The following is a 26,105-nucleotide window of genomic DNA, read 5'->3' as shown; positions in this document are numbered from 1 at the left end:
TGATACAGGAGACTGAACTGAGATGCTGGACTGGCCGGTGATACAGGAGACTGAACTGAGATGCAGGACTGGCCGGCGATACAGGAGACTGAACTGAGGTGCAGGACCGGCCGGTGATACAGGAGACTGAACTGAGGTGTAGAAGTTGCAGTTAAACAGTGATACTGAACTAGGTGCAGGACTGGCTGGTGATAGAGGAGACTGAACTGAGGTGCAGGAGTCGCCAGTGATACAGTGATACTGAACTGAGGTGCAGGACAGGCCGGTGATAGAGGAGACTTTACTGAGGTGCAGGAGTCGCCAGTGATACAGGAGACTGAACTGAGGTGCAGGACCGGCCGGTGTTATAGGAGACTGAAGTCAGGTGCAGGACCGGCTGGTGATAGAGACTTCACTGAGGTGCAGGACTGGCCGGTGATAGAGACTGAACTGATATGCAGGACTGGCCAGTGATACAGGAGACTGAACTGAGGTGCAGGACCTTCCGGCGATACAGGAGACTGAACTGAGGTGCAGGACCGTCCGGCGATACAGGAGACTGAACTGAGGTGCAGGACCGGCCGGCGATACAGGAGACTGAACTGAGGTGCAGGACCGGCCGGTGATACAGGAGACTGAACTGTGATGCAGGACTGGCCGGCGATACAGGAGACTGAACTGAGGTGCAAGTCTGGCTGGTGATACAGGAGACTGAACTGAGGTGCAGGACCAGCCGGTGTTATAAGAGACTGAAGTCAGGTGCAGGACCGGCCGGTGATAGAGCAGATTGAACTGAGATGCAGGACTGGCCGGTGATACAGGAGACTGAACTGAGGTGTAGGACTGGACGGCGATACAGAAGACTGAACTGAGGTGTAGGACCGGCCGGTGATAGAGGAGACTGAACTGAGGTGCAGGAGTCGCCAGTGATACAGTGATACTGAACTGAGGTGAAGGACCGGCCGGCGATACAGTGATACTGGACTGAGGTGCAGGACCGGCCGGCGACACAGGAGTCTGAACTGAGGTGAAGGTGTCACCAGAGATACAGTGATACTGAACTGAGGTGCAGGACCGGCCGGTGATACAGGAGACTGAACTGAGGTGCAGGACCAGCCGGTGATAAAGGAGACTGAACTGAGATGCTGGACTGGCCGGTGATACAGGAGACTGAACTGAGATGCATGACCGTCCGGCGATACACGAGACTGAACTGAGGTGCAGGACCGGCCGGTGATACAGGAGACTGAACTGAGGTGCAGGACCGGCCGGCGATACAGGAGACTGAACTGAGGTGCAGGACCGGCCGGTGATACAGTGATACTGAACTGAGGTGCAGTACCGGCCAGTGATAGAGGAGATTGAACTGAGATGCAGGACTGGCCGGCGATACAGGAGACTGAACTGAGGTGCAGGACCGGCCGGTGATAAAGGAGACTGAACTGAGGTGCAGGAGTCGCCAGTGATACAGTGATACTGAACTGAGGTGAAGGACCGGCCGGCGATACAGTGATACTGGACTGAGGTGCAGGACCGGCCGGCGACACAGGAGTCTGAACTGAGGTGAAAGTGTCACCAGAGGTACAGTGATACTGATCTGAGGAGCAGGTCCGGCCGGTGATACAGGAGACTGAACTGAGATGCAGGACTGGCTGGCGATACAGGAGACTGAACTGAGGTGCAGGACCGGCCGGTGATACAGGAGACTGAACTGCGATGCAGGACTGGCCGGCGATACAGGAGACTGAACTGAGGTGCAAGTCTGGCTGGTGATACAGGAGACTGAACTGAGGTGCAGGACCAGCCGGTGTTATAAGAGACTGAAGTCAGGTGCAGGACCGGCCGGTGATAGAGCAGATTGAACTGAGATGCAGGACTGGCCGGTGATACAGGAGACTGAACTGAGGTGTAGGACTGGACGGCGATACAGGAGACTGAACTGAGGTGTAGGACCGGCCGGTGATAGAGGAGACTGAACTGAGGTGCAGGAGTCGCCAGTGATACAGTGATACTGAACTGAGGTGAAGGACCGGCCGGCTATACAGTGATACTGGACTGAGGTGCAGGACCGGCGGCGACACAGGAGTCTGAACTGAGGTGAAGGTGTCACCAGAGATACAGTGATACTGAACTGAGGTGCAGGACCGGCCGGTGATACAGGAGACTGAACTGAGGTGCAGGACCAGCCGGTGATACAGGAGACTGAACTGAGATGCTGGACTGGCCGGTGATACAGGAGACTGAACTGAGGTGAAGGTGTCACCAGAGATACAGTGATATTGAACTGAGGTGCAGGACCAGCCAGTGTTATAGGAGACTGAAGTCAGGTGCAGGACTGGCTGGTGATAGAGACTTTACTGAGGTGCAAGACTGGCCGGTGATAGAGACTGAACTGATATGCAGGACTGGCCAGTGATACAGGAGACTGAACTGAGGTGCAGGACCGTCCGGCGATACAGGAGACTGAACTGAGGTGCAGGACCGGCCGGTGATACAGGAGACTGAACTGAGGTGCAGGACCGGCCGGTGATACAGTGATACTGAACTGAGGTGCAGTACCGGCCAGTGATAGAGGAGATTGAACTGAGATGCAGGACTGGCCGGCGATACAGGAGACTGAACTGAAGTGCAGGACCGGCCGGTGATACAGGAGACTGAACTGAGGTGTAGCAGTTGCCAGTGATACAGTGATACTGAACTGAGGTGCAGGACCGGCCGGTGATAAAGGAGACTGAACTGAGGTGCAGGAGTCGCCAGTGATACAGTGATACTGAACTGAGGTGAAGGACCGGCCGGCGATACAGTGATACTGGACTGAGGTGCAGGACCGGCCGGCGACACAGGAGTCTGAACTGAGGTGAAGGTGTCACCAGAGGTACAGTGATACTGATCTGAGGAGCAGGTCCGGCCGGTGATACAGGAGACTGAACTGAGATGCAGGACTGGCTGGCGATACAGGAGACTGAACTGAGGTGCAGGACCGGCCGGTGATACAGGAGACTGAACTGCGATGCAGGACTGGCCGGCGATACAGGAGACTGAACTGAGGTGCAAGTCTGGCTGGTGATACAGGAGACTGAACTGAGGTGCAGGACCAGCCGGTGTTATAAGAGACTGAAGTCAGGTGCAGGACCGGCCGGTGACAGAGCAGATTGAACTGAGATGCAGGACTGGCCGGTGATACAGGAGACTGAACTGAGGTGTAGGACTGGACGGCGATACAGGAGACTGAACTGAGGTGCAGGAGTCGCCAGTGATACAGTGATACTGAACTGAGGTGAAGGACCGGCCGGCGATACAGTGATACTGGACTGAGGTGCAGGACCGGCCGGCGACACAGGAGTCTGAACTGAGGTGAAGGTGTCACCAGAGATACAGTGATACTGAACTGAGGTGCAGGACCGGCCGGTGATACAGGAGACTGAACTGAGGTGCAGGACCAGCCGGTGATACAGGAGACTGAACTGAGATGCTGGACTGGCCGGTGATACAGGAGACTGAACTGAGATGCAGGACTGGCCGGCGATACAGGAGACTGAACTGAGGTGCAGGACCGGCCGGTGATACAGGAGACTGAACTGAGGTGTAGGAGTTGCAGTTAAACAGTGATACTGAACTAGGTGCAGGACCGGCCGGTGATAGAGGAGACTGAACGGAGGTGCAGGTCTGGCTGGTGATACAGGAGACTGAACTGAGGTGCAGGACCGGCCGGTGTTATAGGAGACTGAAGTCAGGTGCAGGACCGGCTGGTGATAGAGACTTTACTGAGGTGCAGGACTGGCCGGTGATAGAGACTGAACTGATATGCAGGACTGGCCAGTGATACAGGAGACTGAACTGAGGTGCAGGACCGTCCGGCGACACAGGAGTCTGAACTGAGGTGAAGGTGTCACCAGAGGTACAGTGATACTGATCTGAGGAGCAGGTCCGGCCGGTGATACAGGAGACTGAACTGAGATGCAGGACTGGCTGGCGATACAGGAGACTGAACTGAGGTGCAGGACCGGCCGGTGATACAGGAGACTGAACTGCGATGCAGGACTGGCCGGCGATACAGGAGACTGAACTGAGGTGCAAGTCTGGCTGGTGATACAGGAGACTGAACTGCGGTGCAGGACCGGCCGGTGATACAGGAGACTGAACTGCGATGCAGGACTGGCCGGCGATACAGGAGACTGAACTGAGGTGCAAGTCTGGCTGGTGATACAGGAGACTGAACTGAGGTGCAGGACCAGCCGGTGATAGAGCAGATTGAACTGAGATGCAGGACTGGCCGGTGATACAGGAGACTGAACTGAGGTGTAGGACCGGCCGGTGATAGAGGAGACTGAACTGAGGTGCAGGAGTCGCCAGTGATACAGTGATACTGAACTGAGGTGAAGGACCGGCCGGCGATACAGTGATACTGGACTGAGGTGCAGGACCGTCCGGCGACACAGGAGTCTGAACTGAGGTGAAGGTGTCACCAGAGATACAGTGATACTGAACTGAGGTGCAGGACCGGCCGGTGATACAGGAGACTGAACTGAGGTGCAGGACCAGCCGGTGATACAGGAGACTGAACTGAGATGCTGGACTGGCCGGTGATACAGGAGACTGAACTGAGATGCAGGACTGGCCGGCGATACAGGAGACTGAACTGAGGTGCAGGACCGGCCGGTGATACAGGAGACTGAACTGAGGTGTAGAAGTTGCAGTTAAACAGTGATACTGAACTAGGTGCAGGACCGGCTGGTGATAGAGGAGACTGAACTGAGGTGCAGGAGTCGCCAGTGATACAGTGATACTGAACTGAGGTGCAGGACAGGCCGGTGATAGAGGAGACTTTACTGAGGTGCAGGAGTCGCCAGTGATACAGGAGACTGAACTGAGGTGCAGGACCGGCCGGTGTTATAGGAGACTGAAGTCAGGTGCAGGACCGGCTGGTGATAGAGACTTCACTGAGGTGCAGGACTGGCCGGTGATAGAGACTGAACTGATATGCAGGACTGGCCAGTGATACAGGAGACTGAACTGAGGTGCAGGACCTTCCGGCGATACAGGAGACTGAACTGAGGTGCAGGACCGTCCGGCGATACAGGAGACTGAACTGAGGTGCAGGACCGGCCGGCGATACAGGAGACTGAACTGAGGTGCAGGACCGGCCGGTGATACAGGAGACTGAACTGTGATGCAGGACTGGCCGGCGATACAGGAGACTGAACTGAGGTGCAAGTCTGGCTGGTGATACAGGAGACTGAACTGAGGTGCAGGACCAGCCGGTGTTATAAGAGACTGAAGTCAGGTGCAGGACCGGCCGGTGATAGAGCAGATTGAACTGAGATGCAGGACTGGCCGGTGATACAGGAGACTGAACTGAGGTGTAGGACTGGACGGCGATACAGAAGACTGAACTGAGGTGTAGGACCGGCCGGTGATAGAGGAGACTGAACTGAGGTGCAGGAGTCGCCAGTGATACAGTGATACTGAACTGAGGTGAAGGACCGGCCGGCGATACAGTGATACTGGACTGAGGTGCAGGACCGGCCGGCGACACAGGAGTCTGAATTGAGGTGAAGGTGTCACCAGAGATACAGTGATACTGAACTGAGGTGCAGGACCGGCCGGTGATACAGGAGACTGAACTGAGGTGCAGGACCAGCCGGTGATACAGGAGACTGAACTGAGATGCTGGACTGGCCGGTGATACAGGAGACTGAACTGAGGTGAAGGTGTCACCAGAGATACAGTGATACTGAACTGAGGTGCACGACAGGCCGGTGATAGAGGAGACTTTACTGAGGTGCAGGAGTCGCCAGTGATACAGTGATACTGAACTGAGGTGCAGGACCGGCCGGTGATAGAGGAGACTGAACGGAGGTGCAGGTCTGGCTGGTGATACAGGAGACTGAACTGAGGTGCAGGACCGGCCGGTGATACAGCAGATTGAACTGAGGTGGAGGACCGGCCAATGTTACAGGGGACTGAACTGAGGTGCAGGACTGGCCGGTGATACAGGAGACTGAACTGAGGTGCAGGACCGGCCGGTGATACAGGAGACTGAACTGAGGTGCAGGTCCGGCCGGTGATACAGGAGACTGAACTGAGATGCAGGACTGGACGGCGATACAGGAGACTGAACTGAGGTGAAGGTGTCACCAGAGATACAGTGATATTGAATTGAGGTGCAGGACTGGCCGGTGATACAGGAGACTGAACTGAGGTGGAGGACCAGCCGGTGATACAGTGATACTGAACTGAGGTGCGGGACCGGCCGGTGATACAGTGATACTGAACTGAGATGCAGGACTGGCTGGCGATACAGGAGACTGAACTGAGGTGCAGGACCGGCCGGTGATACAGGAGACTGAACTGAGATGCAGGACTGGCCGGCGATACAGGAGACTGAACTGAGGTGCAGGACCGGCTGGTGATACAGGAGACTGAACTGAGGTGCAGGACCGGCCGGTGATACAGGAGACTGAAATGAGGTGCAGGAGTTGCAGTTAAACAGTGATACTGAACTAGGTGCAGGACCGGCTGGTGATAGAAGAGACTGAACTGAGGTGCAGGAGTCGCCAGTGATACAGTGATACAGTGATACTGAACTGAGCTGCAGGACAGGCCGGTGATAGAGGAGACTTTACTGAGGTGCAGGAGTCGCCAGTGATACAGTGATACTGAACTGAGGTGCAGGACCGGCCGGTGATACAGCAGATTGAACTGAGGTGGAGGACCGGCCGGTGATACAGTGATACTGAACTGAGGTGCAGGACTGGCCGGTGATACAGGAGACTGAACTGAGGTGAAGGAGTCATCAGTGATACAGTGATACTGAACTGAGGTGAAGGAGTCATCAGTCATACAGTGATACTGAACTGAGGTGCAGGTCTGGCTGGTGATACAGGAGACTGAACTGAGGTGAAGGTGTCATCAGTGATACAGTGATACTGAACTGAGGTGCAGGACCGTCCGGTGATAGAGGAGATTGAACTGAGATGCAGGACTGGCCGGTGATACAGGAGACTGAACTGAGGTGCAGGACTGGCCGGTGATAGATACTGAACTGAGATGCAGGACAGGCCGGTGATACAGAAGACTGAACTGAGATGCAGGACAGGCCAGTGATACAGGAGACTGAACTGAAGTGTAGAACTGGCTGGCGATACAGGAGACTGAACTGACATGAAGGAGTTGCCAGTGATACAGTGTTACTGAACTGTGGTGCAGGACCGGCCAGTGATAGAGGAGATTGAAATGAGATGCAGGACTGGCCGTTGATGCAGGAGACTGAACTGAGGTGCAGGACTGGCCGGCGATACAGGAGACTGAACCGAGGTGCAGGTCTGGCTGGTGATACAGGAGACTGAACTGATATGCCTGTCCGGCTGTTTATATAGGATCTCAACTGAGGTGCAGGACTGGCTGGTGATGCAGGATCTGAATTGAGGTGCAGGACCGGCCGGTAATACAGCGAGATTGAACTGAGATGCACGACTGGCCAGCGATACAGGAGACTGAACCTAGGTGCAGGACAGGCCGGTGATACAGTGATACTGAACTGAGATGCAGGACCAGCCGGTGATACACGAGACTGAACTGGGATGCAGGGCCGGCCGGTGATACAGGAGACTGAATTGAGATGCAGGACCAGCCAGTGATACAGGAGACTGAACTGAGGTGCAGGACAGGCCGGTGATACAGGAGACTGAACTGAGATGCAGGACTGGCCGGCACTATAGGCAACTGAACTGAGGTGAAGGAGTCATCAGTGATACAGTGATACTGAACTGAGGTGCAGGACCGGCCGGTGATACAGGAGATTGAACTGAGGTGCAGGACCGTCCAGTGATACAGGATCTGAACTGAGATGCAGGACTGGCCGGTGATACAGGAGACTGAACTGAGGTGTAGGACCGGCCGGTGATACCGGAGATTGAACTGAGGTGCAGGACCGGCCGGTGATACAGGAGACTGAACTGAGGTGCAGGACCGGCTGGTGATACAGGAGACTGAACTGTGGTGCAGAAGGAGCAGCATGATGGGTTCATTTCTGACCTCCAGTTCTCTCTGTGTGGAGTTTGGACATTTTCTTGATGACCACAGGAATTTGTGTCACATGGTCTCCTTACCCCTCCCCCCCATCCCAGAGATGTGTGGTTAATATCCTAGTTTGCAGATGAGTGATAAAATATGCAGAATTCATGAGAAAGTACAAGAATAGGTTTAATTTAAATGGTTTTTTGATGGCCAGTGCACTTTCAGTGGGCCAAAGAATCAGCTTCTGACTTCATCCTAGCCTGTTTCCGTGCTGTAATTATTATATGATTATATGGTTATATGGTTTTTCATGCTTTACTGTTTTCTCCCTTTTTTGAGTTAATTCTGTTTCTCTCACCATAGATGTCACTAAGCCTGCTGAATATTTCCTGCATTTCTGTTTTTAATTTCAGATTTCTAATATTGGGCGTTGACAGATAATTGGATCACGTGAAATTTAATGCTGAGAAGTGAGGTAGGAAAAATGTGAAGGCAGCACAATTCTAAATGGGGCACAGAAGCAGAGCGATCTGGGGTTATTCACAAAGGATTCTTTCAATACAGTAGGGTAGTTTGCAAAAGTAGTTATAAGGTGAACAGGATGCTGAAATAAAAGCTGAAAATGCTGGAAACTCTGCCAGGTCAGGCAGCATCCATAGAAATGGAAATACAGAACATTTCTAATTCAGGACTCATTTGTCAATACTGGAAGACAAACCAAAAATATGAGTTTTTAGTTGCAGGAAAAATGGAGGAAGAATAGACAACAACAAGAATATCTCTAATAGGGTGAGACCAAATGGGACAATCGGAGAAGTTAATTTAGCAGTAAAACATAAGCTTCTTTGTCTGTAAAATCTAACGTTAATAGCAAGCTAAGCCATGGCATTTGCCCAACAGGTCACCTTATGAAAAGAAAAATTGGGCCAAACTGATAATTGCTAGAGTACCCAGTTTTGGGGTGGCATGGTAGTGTAGTAGTTAGCAGAAAGCTTTATAGTTCAGGCAACCAGGGTTCAATTCCCGCCACAGCCTGTTAAGGAGATTGTACATCTTCACCGTGATTGAATGGGTTTCCTCTGGGTGCTCCAGTTCCGTCCCAAAGTCCAAACACTTTGGTTGATCATTGCAAATTGTGCTGTGATTCTGCTAGCGTTAAATCGGGAGCTGCTGGGCGGCGTGGTTCGAAGGACTGGAAGGGCCTATTCTGTGCTATATCTCAATAAACAAACAAATCGGCCTTCACTCTGCCTTGTGCAGCTGGATCCTGACTCCCTGTCAGATCGCCACCAGGTGGTAAGAGTGGGCTCCCTCACCTCCACCCCTCTGACCCTCAACATAGCAGCCCCCTAGGGCTGTGTCCTATGCCCCTTTCCTTACTGCCTGTATATCCATGACTGTGTTGCCACCCACAGCTTCAATCTGCTAATTAAATTTGCAGATGATACTACACTGATTGGCCTAATCTCAAATAATAATGAGGCAACCTACAGAGAGGAAGTCATCACCTTGACACAGTGGTGTCAAGAAAACAATGTCTCCCTCAATGTCGCAAAAACAAAGGAGCTGGTTGTGGATTACAGGAGGAATGGAGTCAGACTCACCCCTACTGACATCAGTGGATCTGCGGCTGAGAGGGCGAACAGCTTTAAATTCCTTGGCATTCACATCACTGAAGATCTCACGTACATACCGTCTATGTGGTGAAAAAAGCACATTAGCGCCTTTTTCACCTCAGACGGTTGAAGAAGTTTGGCATGAGTTCCCAAATCCTAAGAACTTCCTACAGTTGAGGGCATCCTGACTGGTATGGGAACAGTACTTCGCTCAATAACAGGACACAACAGAGAGTGGTGCGGACAGCCTAGCTCACCTGTAGATGTGAACTTCCCACTATTCAGGATGTTTACAGAGACAGGTGTTTAGAGAGGGCCCAAAGAATTATTGGGGACCTGAGTCACCCCAACCACAAACTGTTCCAGCTGCTACCATCTGGGAAACGGTACCGCAGCAGAAAAGCCAGGACCAACAGGTTCCGGGACAGCTTCTTCCACCAGGCCATCAGACTGATTAACTCATGCTGACACAATTGTATTTCTAAGCTATAATGACTGTTCTGTTGTATATCTTACTGTACATACTATTTATTACAAATGACTATAATCTGTATATTGCACATTCAGATAGAGACGTTATGCAAAGATATTTACTCCTCACGTATGTGAAGGATGTAAGAAAAAAAGTCAATTCAATTCAAAGATAAATAAAGATAGAAAGGAAGAATGAGTTAAGATATCCAAAATCGAAGAATTCAGTGCTGAGTCCTGAAGTGCCCAAATGGAAAATGAGATGATGTGTGGTCACAGGCAGAAAGATCAGAGCGGGAGTGGATGTTGAATTAATGTGGCAGACAAATGGAGGCACTTAAATACATGAAGACAGGTAGAGTGAAAATATTCCCATCGGCAGAGGAGCCAAGAAACAGGGGGCACAGAACAAAGTTGTTTGGCAGAAGAATCAAATCATTAAAAAACGCATTCATAAGGGAGCTGAATAAAGGAAAGAATGTGTAGTGAAGTGGGAAATAGCTGATGTAATAGACTGGCTGGGTTGCTTCTAGACATACTCTGGCTGGTATGGACTTTTCAGACTGACAGATCCCCTGCTCTGCACTAACCATAATACAGTACTCAGTGGTGTGGAGGACTCAGCAAAAGTCTATTTCTGGAAGTACCAAATGGCAGTGAAAGCAGTTGAAGGAAGAGGTATCATCATACGTTGGACAGTAGAGGTCTGATCATGAGGATAGAGTGGTACTGAAAATATTAGACTTGATTTGGCTAGTAGAGGATAAGATTACCCCATACAAAATTATTTATTGTTCAATATTTTTATTCATCATCAACATAGCTTGTCGCACCAGACAGCCAGATACTCCAGTGTTGTTTGGTTGATGTTGAACAGGGTCAGCTAAATCAGGTGAGAGTGGGCAGTTGTGCAGAATGTGTTCAATGTTCTGCACCCTTTCACCACACTCACAGGATTCGCTGGTCTTTAAACCCCACTTCACCATATTGTCTACTGTCCTACAACCTCCCGCTCTGTTGAGAGTGCACCACTTCCGTCTGTCAAGCAGTGCCCCGTCTGGCAACATTTCTGTGGGGTCTTGCACTGTATTGTTTGGCGGGGTTCTGGCTTCTGTTTGTTGCCAGAGGTCAATCCTGTATGTCTGGGGGGATGTTCCGCGCGGTAGTTCCTCCACTGTAGCTTTTCCTTGATTTTAGGCGTTTGAAACTGGCACATGATGATGTAGTAGGTGCTGTGGATCCAAGTTCTGTTTATCTTGTTCAATTTTTGTTGTAGTGTATCTTTGGATCTCTGGGGAAGCAATGCCTGCAAGTCTGTAAATGATGTTAATGGGTGTGGGGCACAGTGTGCCCGTGATTATTTGGCAGGCTTCGTTAAGCAACGGGTCTATTTTCTTTGCATGGGTTGATCTGCCCCATATTCTGCAGGTGCATAGCAGAGTGCTAGGGCAGTTGATCTAAGTGTGTGAGCATTAGCTCCCCATTTCGTGGCTGCTAATTTTTTTCAAGAGAGAATTACGAGAGCCATCTTTCCCTTGGAGTTTTTGGATGTGGGTGGCAAATGAGAGCATCCTATCCAGTGACACGCCCAGGTAAATTGGAGTCAGATGGTGTTCGAGCTCCTTCCCACACCAGAAGATTTTGAGTTTCCGAGCGGCTTCTCGATTCCTCAGGTGGAATGCACACACTTGAGTTTTTGGTGGATTTGGGTTCAGAGACCATTTTTCATAATACTACTTCATTCCTTCGAGGACTGCTGTAAGTCATACTTCAACTTCTTGGAAGGAGTTAGCTTGTGTTGCTATGCATAGGTCGTCTGCATAGATAAACCTGCGTGTGTTAGGAAAGGTTGGTTTGTCGTTTGTGTAAACACTAAATAGTAGAGGTGCCAGGACTGATCCCTATGGTAGTCCATTCTTTAGTGGACGCCACCTACTCTTAATTCCATTCATTTCTACATAAAATCTGTGACTTTCTAGGAGGCTTCTTATTACTTTGACTGTGGTTTTGTTCTTTAACATTTTAGATAATTTCAGTAGAAGGTTCAATTAAAAAAAAACTGGATATTTAAAAAATAAATCCACATTCTGAAATTATCATGTTAGGGTCCGAACTTACACCTCATTATTCCGAGCCACCAATACCTCCTTTTGATAAACTCAAGGACCCCTGCCAATCCCTGGGTGAGCGGTCATTCCCAAGCAATTTCCCCAATGGAGTACCTGGGACTGGACGAAGGACGAAACTCGGGTCGAACAGATGACCATTCTTAGGAATCTCCCCTTGTGCCTGGGCCCTGAGAACAAGAGCGTTGAATACCCAACGAATTAGAACTACCACCTCGGCCAGTGGCAAAATGGTGGTGGGCTGCTCTTCTCATTCCAGTTCGTCAAACCGATGGGACAAGGCATCTGTTTTCTAGTTTTTTGACCCCGGTCGATAAGGCAGGATGAAATTAAAGTGGTAAAGAACAAAGACTACTTGGCCTGTCTGGAATTCAGCCTCTTGGCCTGCTGAATACATGCCAGGTTCTTGTACTCTGCCCAAACCACAGAACTATAGAACATTACAGCACAGAAACAGGCCTTTTGGCCCTTCTTGTCTGTGCCGAACCATTTTTCTGCTGAGTCCCACTGACCTGCACCTGGACTATATCCCTCCATACACCTCTCATCCAGGTACCTGTCCAAGTTTTTCTTAAATGTTAAAAGTGAGCCCGCATTTACCACTTCATCTGGCAGCTCATTCCACACTCCCACCACTCTCTGTGTGAAGAAGCCCCCCCCCAATGTTCCCTTTAAACTTTTCCCCCCTTCACCCTTAACCCATGTCCTCTGGTTTTTTTCTCCCCTAGCCTCAGTGGAAAAAGCCTGCTTGCATTCACTCTATCCATACCCATCATAATTTTATATACCTCTATCAAATCTCCCCTCGTTCTTCTACGCTCCAGGGAATAAAGTCCTAACTTATTCAACCTTTCTCTGTAACTCAGTTTCTCAAGTCCCGGCAACATCCTTGTAAACCTTCTCTGCACTCTTTCAACCTTTATTAATATCCTTCCTGTAATTTGTGACCAAAACTGAACACAATACTCCAAATTCAGCCTCACTAATGCCTTATACAACCTCACCATAATATTCCAACTCTTATTCTCAATACTTTGATTTATAAAGGCCAATGTACCAAAAGCTCTCTTTACGACCCTATCTACCTGTGACGCCACTTTTAGGGAATTTTGTATCTGTATTCCCAGGTCCCTCTGTTCTACTGCACTCCTCAGTGCCCTACCATATACCTTGTATATTCTACCTTGGTTTGTCCTTCCAAAGTGCAATACCTCACACTTGTCTGTATTAAACTCCATCTGTCATTTTTCAGCCCATTTTTCCAGCTGGTCCAAATCCCTCTGCAAGCTTTGAAAACCTTCCTCACCGTCCACTACACCTCCAATCTTTGTATCATCAGCAAATTTGCTGATCCAATTTACCACATTATCATCCAGATCATTGATAGAGATGACAAATAGCAATGGACCCAGCATTGATCCCTGTGGCACACCACTAGTCACAGGCCTCCACTCAGAGAAGCAATTCTCCACTACCACTCTCTGGCTTCTTCCATTCAGACAATATCTCATCCAATTTACTACCTCTCCATGTACCTCCCATGTGGGACCTTGTCAAAGGCCTTACTGAAGTCCATGTAGACAACATCCACTGCCTTCACTTCATCCACTTTCCTGGTACCCTCTTCGAAAAACTCCAACAGATTTGTCAAACATGACCTACCACGCACAAAGCCATGTTGACTTTCACTAATAAGTCCCTGTTTATCCAAATATTTGTAGATCCTATCTCTTAGTACTCCTTCCAGTAATTTACCTACTACCGACGTCAAACTTACCCCTATAAAATTACTTTTAGAGCCTTGTTTAAACAACGGAACAATATGAGCTATCCTGCAATCCTCCGGCACCTCACCTGTGGATACCGACATTTTAAATATATCTGCCAGGGCCCCTGAAATTTCAACACTAGTCTTCTTCAAGGTCCGAGGGAATACCCTGTCAGCTCCTGGGGATTTATCTACTCTGATTTGCCTCAAGATAGCAAGCACCTCCTCCTCTTCAATCTGTATAGGTTCCATGACCTCACTATTTGTTTGCCTTATTTCCATAGACTCCATGTCAGTTTCCTTAGTAAATACAGACGCAAAAAACCCATTTAAGATCTCGCCCATTTCTTTTTGTTCCATACATAGCCGACCACTCTGATCTTCAAGAGGACTAATTTTATCCCTTGCTATCCTTTTGCTGTTAATATACCTGTAGAAGTTCTTTGGATTATCCTTCACCTTGCCTGCCAAAGCAACCTCATGTCTTCTTTTCGCCCTCCTGATTTCTTTCTTAAGTATTTTTTTACACTTTTTATACTCCTCAAGCACTTTATTTGCTCCGTTTCCTATACATGTCATACATCTCTCTTCTTCTTTATCAGAGTTCCAATATCCTTTGAGAACCAAGGTTCCTTACTCTTATTCACTTCGTCTTTAATCCTGATAGGAATATACAAACTCTGCACTCTCAAAATTTCTCCTTTGAAGGCCTCCCATTTACCAATCACATCCTTGCCTGAGCACTGCTGTAACATTTTCCCTGACTACCATTGCCACCCCCCCTCCACCCTTCATTCCTCTGCTTCTATTACTTTTGAAACATCGGAACCCTGGAATATTAAGCTGCCAGTCCTGCCTCTCCTGTAGCCAAGTTTCACTAATGGCTATAATGTTGTAATTCCACGTGTCAATCCACGCCCTCAGCTTGTCTGCCTTCCCAACAATGCTCCTCGCATTGAAATAGACACACCTCAGAAGATTATTACCACCACACACAACCCTTCTATTTGTGACTTTGCATGGAATTTTAACATCATTTATTTTCAGCCCCACTCCACTATCTGCTCTGGCACTCTGGTTCCCATCCCCCCCTGTAAATCTAGTTTAAACCCTCCCCAGTAGCACTTACAAAGCTTCCTATGTTAGATATGTTGGAACAGCATATCTTGAAACTCCGGTCTGCTGCAAAATTTCTGCTTGGGAGAGACCTTGCTGATGTAGGATGACCACCTTGTGTTTTGTTCCTCTGCTCATTCTTGCCCTTGCGTAAGAATTGATGAATTGCCGGTTAAACTGTCACATCTGCCACACCTTCAGCTTTTAGTTTGGTTGTCCTTCACTAATTTTGATTCCTTCTACACCTGTTTCTGTTTCAGTTGATCAGTTTTAGTTGGACCAAGTGCTAGAAATTGGGTCTAGCTGGGTGGGCACAGTATTGTGTCGAATGGTCTGTATCTGTGAGGTATTTATTGCACAACTCTATGGATAGGCTAGGACTTACCCACTGCACCCCTAGCGCACAGGTGATCTTATGGAGGTTTATAAAAACCATGAGCAACTTAGAAAAGGTGAATAGTCACAGCCTTCTTCCCCGAGATAGGGGAGTCTAAAACAAGAGAGTGAAGACTTGAGCGGAAATAAGGATTAAAAAGGGCCAAGGGTCAAGTTGTCCCTACAGAGGATGGAAGCTACGTAGGATGAGATACCACAATTAGTAGATGCAGGTACAATTACAACATTTAAAAGACATCAGTACGAAAGGTTTTGAGGGATAAGTGCCAAAAGCAGGCAAACGGGACTAGATTGGGTGGGCAACTCAGCCAGCGTGAGTCATAGGGCCTGTTTTGTTCCTCATAATTTTATATATATTACATCTAGGTCTCCCCTCAGCTTCTTTAGAGAAAAAAATCCGTCTCCAACCTCCCATTTCAGTTAGAAGTCTATAATCTAGTCAATATTCCAGTGAACTTCTCTTGCACCCTCGCCAAAGCCTCCACATCCTTACTGTAATGTAACAACTAGAATTATATGTAATACACCCTATCCTCGTTATATGCGTCTTCAGACAATGCGGATTCACAGTTATGCGAGGAACCTATTTCTACTAACTGCTCCTTATATGTGTCCAAAACTCAGTTATGCGAGGAGCACTCATTCTTGGCCCCTTCTAGCCAGTGGCGCCATTCCTCCAAAACTAATTTAACTGCAAGAAGCTCTTGATTGCTGATGTCATAGTTCACCTTTGCCGGGGATAGCTGCCTGGAAAAGAACACACACGGTGCAGTTTATTGTCCAAAGGTGTCTGTTGAGACAACACTGCACCTACTCTGACGTTCGAGGCATCCACTTCCACAATGAAGGGAAGGTCCGGGTTAGGTGCAACCAAATTGGGAGCTGTTGTGAATCACTGTTTGTGTTCTGCGAAAGCAGCCTCTGCCTCGGTGGTCCAAACAAGAGGACCCGTGGATCTCTTGGTTAGTGCTGTCAGCAGAGCTGCCACTGAGCTGAAGTTTCTGATACACTTCCAGTAAAAGCTGGCAAATCCCAGGAATCATTGGACTTGTTTCACATTGGATGGTTGTGGCCAATCTCCAACCACCTGTGTCTTACTAGGGTCCATCTTGAGACTACCATTAGAGATGATGAAGTCCAAAATTTAAATGTTGGTTAAGTGAAATTCAGACTTTTCCAGCTTGACATAAAATCCATGATCAAGAAGCCTCTTTAGGATATTTCTGATGTGAGCGGTGCTCCTCCATGGACTTTGAGAAAATCAGGATGTTGTCCAAGTAGACGAAGGTGTACTTATGGACAGAATCCCAGAGCACGTTGTTTATAAAAGCCTGGTAAACTACTGGTGCATTCACAAGGCCAAAGGGCATGACCAGGTACTCATAGTGCCCTGTTGGTGTGTTGAATGCCGTCTTCCACTCGTCACCCTCCTTTATATGAACCAGGTTGTACGCACTCAGCAAGTCTAGCTTTGAGAATACTCTTGCCCCTTGGAGAATCTCGAAGGCAGTGTTCTGAGTGGAAGGGCGTAACGATTCTTGATAAATTAGTCCTCTCTCTAATCAATGCAAGGCCACAGGCTCCCGTCCTTCTGTATGAAGAAGCCAGCACTGGCTAGAGGTGGAGGGCTGAATGAATACCAAGGCAAGAGACTCCTTTATATTCTCCTCCTTAGTGCTTCGCTCATGGCCTGAGAGCGTGTATAATTGATCCCATGGAGTACAAGTACCAAGCAATAGATCTATGGCACAGTCATAGGGGTAATGCAGTGGAAGAGTGGAGGCCTTTCCTTTACTGAAGACTTCTTCCAAATCCTTGTAGACGGATGGGATTTCTACCAGCTTGGGTGCTACAATGACCCCCCGAACCTTCCTCCGAGGACGACTCCTTGTTGTTGTTTCATATGACAGGTGTTTCTCCTTCTTCACACTTCTAATTGGTTATTGTCAAGACACTCGTCCAGCTTGTGGCTGCATTGATGGACCGTAGCAAAGCCATCTCGGATCTTGGTGAGAGGACATGTTTGGACCAGGTGGAGGATGTCCTGGGTTGGGGCAACACAAAGGCAAGCTGGGATTTGTCTGGCGCCCCATTGGTGTACTGTTTACGCTGTTTTGGCATGGCGATGTATGAGTCTATTTGCAGCTGTCCAGTTTTTTCTGGTAGCTGTAGTAAAGCCTGGGAGGAGTGAGGTGGGGGTTATTGATCAGTTCTCTGTTGGGGGTGGGGGCGTGTTTGGTGTGCCAGTATTGGAGCCGTTCAGCATGTTCGTCACAGGAATCAAGATTTTTCAAGTTGTAGAAAGTTTTTTGGGATCTAAGTCAGGAACTTGGGGGGGAGAATTTTCGATGAGTTTATGAACTGGAATGTTGTGTATATTTTGAATACGCTTGTAGATCTTTGCCGAAGCTGCTCTTCTACGGATCTCCGGGGGTGCTATTCCACTCATTGTTGGGAGCCATTGGACAGGTGTGCATTTTAGGGCTCCTGAGATTACTCTCATAGAAGTATGGAGCTGTGTACTGATGATGTTTGTGTGATACCTCTCTCCCAGGTGGGTGCACAATATTCGGTGACTGAGAAACATAGTGCTAGGCTAGAGAGGAGTTGGCCAAAGCAAATTGGAAGGAGATGCTGGTAGGGATGACAGCAGAGCAACAATGGTGAGGGTTTCTGGGGAAAATGAGGAAGATGCAGGAGAGACGTATTCCAAAAATGAAGAAATACTCAAATGGCAAAATAATACAACTGTGGCTGACAAGGTAAGTTAAAACTAATGGGCATCCAATAAAGCAAAAATTAGTGGAAAGGCAGAGGATTGGGAAGCTTTTAAAAACTTGCAGCAAACCAAAATTAGAATGGAAAAGACGAAATATGAAAGCAAGCTAGCAAACAATATCAAAGTGGATAGTAAAAGCTTTTTTAAGTATGTAAAAAAATATAAGAGATGACAGTAGATGTGGGACTGCTGGAAAATGAGGCTGGAGAAATAATAACAGGGGACAAGGAGATGGCAGATGAACTAAGTGAGTATTTTGCATCAGTCTTCACTGTGGAAGACACCAGCAGTGTGCCGGGTGTTGAAAGGTGTGAGGGAAGAGAAATGAGTGCAGTTACTATTACAAGGCAGAAGGTACTTAAAAAGCTGAAAGACCTAAAGGTACATAAATTACCTGGACCAGATGAACTGCACCCTAGGGTTTTGAAAGAGGTAGAGATTGTGGAGACATACTAACCTTTCAAAAATCATTGGACTCAGGGATGGTACCAGAGGACTGGAAAATTGCAAATATCACTCCACTCTTTAAGAAAGGAGGAAGGCCACAGAAAGGAAATTATAGACCAGTTAGTCTGACTTCAGTGGTCAGGAAGATATTGGAGTCAATTGTTAACAATGAGGTTATGGTGCACATGGTAACACAGGACAAGATGGGACAAAGCCAGCATAGTTTCCTTAAGGGAAAATCTTGCCTGACAAACCTGTTGAAATTCTTTGAGGAGTAGGATAGATAAAGGGGATATAGTGGAAGTTGTATATTTGGACTTTCAGAAGGCCTTTGACAAGGTGCCACACATGAGTCTGCTTACCAAGTTAAGAGCCCATGGTATTACAGGAAAGTTACTGGCATGGTTAGAGTGTTGGCTGATTGGTAGGAGGCAGTGAGTGGGAATAAAAAGATCCTTTTCTGGTTGGCTGCCAGAAACTAGTGGTGTTTTGCAGTGGTTGGTGTTGGGACTGCTTCTTTTTATGCTGTATATCAATGATTTAGATGATGGGATAGATGGCTCTGTTGCCAAGTTTGCAGATGATATGAAGATTAGTGGAGGGGCAGGAAGTCTTCAGGAAACAGGAAGGAAGCAGAAGGTCTTGTACAGATTAGGAGAATGGACAAGAATGTAGCAAATGAAATACAATGTTGGAAAATGCATGGTCATGTACTTTGGTTTAGAAATAAATGTGCAGGGCCAGCTGGTGGCGCAATAACATTGGCGCCGGACCCAGGAGCGGAGGTTCCCAGGTTCGAAACCAGTTGGGTCCTTTCCTGAGTACGCTTTCCATCTGTGCCGGGTTGAGTGTCGAGATCGCAACTCGACCTCGTAAAATAAAGGGAAAAATACTGCGAAAATGTCTGTGTGAGGAGTGGCGCGCCACACAGTCTCTCTCTCGCTCCGCGCCTTGCAAAAGCCATGAAAAAGACATCATCACGGACGCACGCAAGCACACGCAGATGCACAGACTCGCACGCATGCAGGCACACGCCAAAAACAAAAGGAAGAAATAAATGTGCAGACTATTTTCTAAGTGGAGATAAAACCTAAAAATCTGAGATGCAAAGTCACTTGGGAGTCTCTGTACAGAACAAACTAAAGGTTAACTTGCAGGTAGAGTCAGTAGTGAGGAGGGCAAATGCAATGTTAGCATTAATTTCAAGAGGTTTAGAATACAAGCGCAAGGATGTGATGCTGAGCCTTTATGAAGCTGCACCAGTGCCTTATCTGTGTTTTGCTACTGCGCCTGCATGACTGGATAATTGGTTTGTTGCTTTGGTGCTGTGTCGGGGTCTAGGTTTTTGAGGAGGGTCCATGCAGGTTTGCTGGAATGAGTGAAGTCCATGTTTTCGACAGTTTCCATCCATCTATTTCATCTGTTGTTGTGGAGTGATTTGAGGAGATCATTAGCTGTAGTCGTATCGCCTGTTGTTTTACAACTCTAAGTAGTTCCTCGCCTTTTTTAGACCAACAAGGAATGTATTCTTGTCAATAACCTCTTGGTATTGCCTCTTTTGCACATTTTAGCATGAGCCTATGAAATTGGAGGAAATTTTCAGTGGTGGGTAGTATTTCACTACAAATTGTTGATTTGCAAGATGAAAGTTTCTCAGTTTGCTTTTCTGAAGTTCCATCTGAGATTTGGGATCGAGAGATGAGTGGGATTTGGGATCCAACCATTATTAGCACGGGTCTGTGCTGACTACGAGGAAAATCACCAAGGATTTCTCATGTTGCTGGTCAAGTTGACTGTTGTTACAAAACAGAGGTGTGTTCTGTAATTTTGTTGCCATCTAGCTGAGAAGAATGTTCCTTTATTTTTAGGATCATAGGTTGTTATTAAATGCCCAATGACTGATCACATATCTGGCTGTGTTGTTTTCTGAATATCCCCAATCTGAATGATGACTGTTAAAGTCTCCGAGGAATATTGTTTGGTGTTTGATTTTTGGTAACAGTGGAATTGGCCATTCCTCATTTGGAGGTTTATAGATATTTACTCGACTTAGATCTTCACCAATTTGAATAGTAGTGGAGATTGTTATCTGGTGTGATGTTAGAGCTAGTAACTGAAATGGAACTGTGATGGCTGGAGTTCAAACACTAATCAACAGTGGACAAGAAAGCTGCAGCAAGAACCCGCATCACCATCAGATCTCTCCGGGCTCGTAGATCGACTGGGTCCGCAGAGCGAAAGACAGCCTCACCCAAGTGACTTTGGCTTCTCTCAAGGCAACCTGGAGGTCATATATCTCCAGAATCTGTCTTGAAATATTCTCACTGTGGCTGGCCACAGATGATACACGGAACTGCTGAGTCCATGTTGGCTCAATTATACTGTGACAAGGATGGCTTGGACCCAAATGCTGGAGCAAGGATTGAGACACTGTATCAAAATGGATCGAGAACTGAGCACAAAATAAACTAGACTAAATCACTAGTGAGGCTTACGATTGAACCCTGAACCTCAGTTCCTATGCTCCTTAAATACTCAATTCTTGATGCTCAAACCATGATTGCCAATTCGCAGGTCAGTACTGAATCTTTAAAGGGGCCATGTCAGCTATCCATATTCCAGGGAGTTAGAGTGTCTAAACCCCGGAAACTGATGTGGATGGGTGCCTGTCGCAACATCACTGGTGCTTTATAAAGTCTCAACATTACATCTTTGTTTTCATATTCTGGTCCTCTTGAAATGAATGCTAATATTGCATTTGCTTTCCTCATCACAGACTCAACCTACAAATTAACCTTTAGGGAATCCTGCACAAGGACTCCCAAGTCCCTTTGCACCTCAGTTTTTGTATTTTCGCTCCATTTAGAAACAGTCAACCCTTTCAGTTCTTCTTAAGTGCATGACCATGTACTTCCCAAAACTATTCCATCTGCCACTTCTTTGCCTATTCTCCTAATCTGTCTAAGTTCTTCTGCAGCCTCTCTACTTCTCAAAACTACCTGCCCCTCCACCCATCTTCATATCTACAGAATTTGCAACCAAGCCATCATTTCCATCATCCAAATTATTGACATATAATGTTAAAAAAAAGAATCAGTCCCAACCTGTAGAACATCACTAGTCACCAGCAGCCAACCAGAAAAGGCTCCCTTCATCTCCACCCTTTGCCTCCTGCCAATCAGCCACTGCTTTATCTATGCTAGAATCTTTCCTATAATACCATGCTTGTTAAGCAGTCTCATGTGCCAAAGGTCTTCTGAAAGCCCAAGTACACAACATCAACCGATTTTCCTTTGTCTCTCCTGCCTGTTACTTCTTCAAATAATTCCAACAGATTTGTCAGGCAAGATTTTCCCTTGAGGAAAAACTGCCTTTTTTTTCATCATGTCCCTCTAAGTACCATGAAACCATATCCTTAACAATCGACTCCAGCATCTTCCCAACCACTGAGATCAGACTTATTGGCCTCCAATTTCCTTTCTTCTGCCTCTCTCCCTTCTTGAAGGGTGGAGTGCCATTTGCAATTTTCCAGAATCTAGAGTTACATTACTTCTCTTCAGCCACTCTCTCAGAACTCTGGGGTGTACACCATCTGGTCCAGGTGACTTATCTACCTTCAGACCTTTCAGTTTCACAAGAAACTTCACACACTTCATGCCTCCAACACCTGGAACTTTCACCATACTGTTAGCGTCTTCCATAATGAAGACTGATGCAAAATAATTATTCAGTTCGTCCACCAATTTGTTGTCTCCCATTACTATCTCTCCAGCATCATTTTCCACTGGTCCAATATCCACTCTTTCCTTTCTTTTACACTTATTATATCTGAAGAAACTTTTTGTCTCCTACTTAAATTTATTGGCTAGCTATAACCTTTTCAGCCATGATTCAGTGATGCCTACAACGTAATACCTGCCAATTTGCAGCTATGCTGCAAGTTCTTCTAGCTTATTCCATATACTGCGTACATTCAAATATCATACCTTCAATCCTGTAATCACCCTTTTCGATTTTGTCCGCCTTTTACATTGCACTCATATTGTTGGCTGCAATTTTGCCCTATCAACAGTCTCTCCTCAGCACATTGCCTGTTTGTAAAGCAGCTACCTCATCTTCAGCACGATCATCCATCTTTTTAATGATATTTCTCGCATTGAAATATATGCAGCCTGGGACACTACTCACACCATACTCAACCTTTTCATTCCTAACCTTGTCTGAGGTCTTACCAACACAATGCCTCCACAACCTCTTCACTAACTGTTCTGGCACCTAACTCCCTGAACTCCCGATGCAGAACCTTGGTCACTCCTCCTAAACAATTAAGAATGCTGAGGACTCGATCCGAGATATACCTGACCCTGGCACCCGAGAGGCAACATACCATGCAGAAACCCCATTCTCGCCCACAGTGTCATTCCCCTAACACTGCAATGCATCTCTTCTCCCCCGTCCCCTTCTGAGCCACAGAAGCAGCCTTAGTGCAGAGACTCTACCACTGCAATTCTTCTCAGCCCCCCACCCCCCAGCAATATCCAAAGTGATAGACATGTTGTTGGGGGGGGGGTGGCCACAGGGGTGCTCTGCACTGTCTCCTTAACCCCTTTCCACTTCTTGACTTTTATATGGAAAGAGATGCCAGAAGAAAAGTGACAGAGGTGGGTAGAATTACAATGTTTGAATTATATTTGAGCAGGTACAGATAGGGAACGTTTAGTGGGATAAGGGACAAATGCAAGCATATGGGAGTAATTCAGACAGGCAATATGGACAAGCTCATTTCCTGCTGTAAAATCATACGCCTCCAAATCCTACATAACATTCTTTCTCTCTCCACAGATGCTCCCTAACAACACCTTATATTCCGTTTGGGTAGTCTTCAACATGATTTTTCGAATTTCCGGTAATACACCCGTACCCCCCTTCACCATTTACCATCCCCTTTTCCCTCTCTCACCTAATCTCCTTGTTCCGCCCATCACCTCCCTCTGGCACTCCTCCCCCATTTTCTTTCTTCCATGGCCTTCTGTTTCTTTCACCAATCAACTTCCCAGCTCTTTGCTTCATCCCTCCCCCCTTCAGGTTTCATCTATAACCTTGTGTTTCTCTCTCCATTCCCCCAATCTTTTAAATCTACTGCTCTGTTTTTTTTATCCAGCTCTGCTGAAGGGTTTCGGCCTGAAACATCGACAGTACTCCTTTCTATAGATGCCGCCCGGCCAGCATTTTGTGTGTGTTGCTCGGATTTCCAGCATCTGCAGATTTTCTTGTTTGTGACAAAGTATGTATTAGCTGTCCTACATCATATTCTTCTTGCCCTTATATCTTTCTTGTACTTTTCTTAAATTTGTCTAGATAAGATTTGGCCATTCTCCCAAGTGACCATCTTTTCCAAGTAAGGAGAATTAAGTTAAATATAATGGAAGTTATCTATTTGAGCCCTATCCTGATTCGTGCAATATGTAGAACAAGTTTTACAGAATGATGAACATTTCCGATTTCTGTAAACAATAGTAGTAGCCAGCTTTTCTCATTTAATATATCTGCTGCACAGGTTGCGAGCAGCACCAACCAAAGACTGATGTCATTTGTAATTTGATACTATGGGTGAAATGAGTTTTCAGAGAACCTCTCCATCAATTCTCCAAAGTTCTCTAGGTCACAAGGAAATCCTTTCAACTTTAATGCATGAGACCTGCAACCTAGGTATACTATAGAAAGTTTGCTGATGATTGCTGGAGGGAGATCTTCTTCTTCACAGCCAGACACGTTTTCAGATTACTTATCACCCTTAAAGAGTTTTGTGAATTCTGAAATAGCTCATGAGGCCAAGGTGGAAAATAATGGGAAGATAATTATTTGGAAAGGGTAGCTAGGGGTTGGAGAAAAGTTAAGAGAACCACAGACAGAGATAGAAACAGAGGAAAAATGAGGGAGAAGGCTACCCAGTTCAGTGGCTAATGAACGTACCGTATAATGATTAAAACTCACTTTCAATCAATAGGGTGGGGCACTGGTTACACTCGCTCCTACAGAAGAACACCACACTGGGTTCCACTGCTGTACCTAATAAAATGGCCACAATGGGTATGTCCCCATTATTACCTGGAGTAATTGTAAGTCCATACCTGGTTACCATCATTGTGTCAGAATCTTCTTTCTGTATTAAATGCTGGAAATATTCCTCCACAGCCTTGGCAGTCACTGCTTTCCGTAAATAAGGATAATAGAGAGGGTGCCGAGCGATGACACCTAGTTGCACAAAGTAATCATTGAAAAAAGTAAAAATAAACTTATGAGTTATATCTCAGGTGATTATGAGGCCAGAAAATGCACAATCAGGACATGCTGACTGACTGAACAGAGAACATAGATGCACAAGATGCAGAGCTGAACTAATGAAGCTAATGATGCCTAATTACACTAATCCCTTCAATTTGCACATGGTTCATATTCCTCCATTCTCTGCTCATTCATGTGCATATCAAAAAGCCTCTTCAATGCCCTTATTGTACCACCCCTGGCACTGCATTCCAGGCACCCATCATCCTCCATCTAAACAACTTGCCCTGCACATTTCCTTTTCACCTCAAATGAATGTCCTCTAGTACTAGACATTCTGACCCTGTAAAGAAGATACGGGCTGTCTATCTATGCATCTCATAACTTTCTAAACTGCTGCTTCAGAGAAACAATCCAAGTTTAACCAACCTCATCTTACAGCACATGCCTTCTTATCCAAGCATCATCCTGGTAAACCTCTTCTGCACCTTATCCAAAGCCTCCACATCCTTCCTATAATGAGGCGACCAGAATTGATTGCAATACTTTATATGTGGCCCAACCAGGATTTATAAAGCTGCAGCATAACTTCCCAAGTCTTGAACTTAAGACCTTGATAAATAAAGGCAAGAATGCCATGTGCCTTCTTTACCACCCTTTCAAGGTGTGCAGCCACTGCCAGGGAGCTATCCCACGACCCCTTTGTACATCAACATTGTTAAGGGTTCAGCCATTAACTGTACTTTCCCATTACATTTGATCTCCCAGCTATAACACCTCACACCTCAGGTGTAGAAACATAGAAAACCTACAGCACAATGCAGGCCCTTTGGCCCACAAAGCTGTGCTGAACATATACTTACTTTAGAAATTACCTAGGGTTACCCATAGCCCTCTATTTTTTGAAGCTCTTAAAAGACACTATCGTATCTGCCTCCACCACCGTTGCCAGCAGCCCATTCCACGCACTCACCACTCTCTGCATGAAAAAACTTACCCCTGACATCTCTGTACCTACTTTCAAGCACCTTAAAATTGTGCCCTCTCGTATTAGCCATTACAATCTTGGGAAAAAGCTTCTGACTATCCACACGATCAATACC

General features: G+C 47.0%; 1 protein-coding gene across 4 annotated transcripts in view; it reads right to left on the bottom strand.

Moving 5' to 3' along the window:
* The window catches only part of lratb.1 (lecithin retinol acyltransferase b, tandem duplicate 1), a 345,236-nt gene that overhangs the window by 103,031 nt on the left and 216,100 nt on the right, over positions 1 to 26,105 (bottom strand). For 2 of the 4 annotated variants that reach the window (XM_072255868.1, XM_072255870.1), the window contains one exon: positions 24,849 to 24,972. In XM_072255868.1, coding sequence (XP_072111969.1) covers positions 24,849 to 24,972 — 124 coding nt within the window. Of the gene's footprint in view, positions 1 to 10,884; positions 11,916 to 24,848; positions 24,973 to 26,105 lie in introns of those variants that run through there. The other 2 variants (XM_072255869.1, XM_072255871.1) reach the window with 2 other exon arrangements.

Source organism: Mobula birostris, chromosome 4 (assembly GCF_030028105.1).
Source record: "Mobula birostris isolate sMobBir1 chromosome 4, sMobBir1.hap1, whole genome shotgun sequence".
Lineage (NCBI taxonomy): Eukaryota > Metazoa > Chordata > Chondrichthyes > Myliobatiformes > Myliobatidae > Mobula > Mobula birostris.
This window is presented reverse-complemented; position numbering and strand designations above follow the sequence as displayed.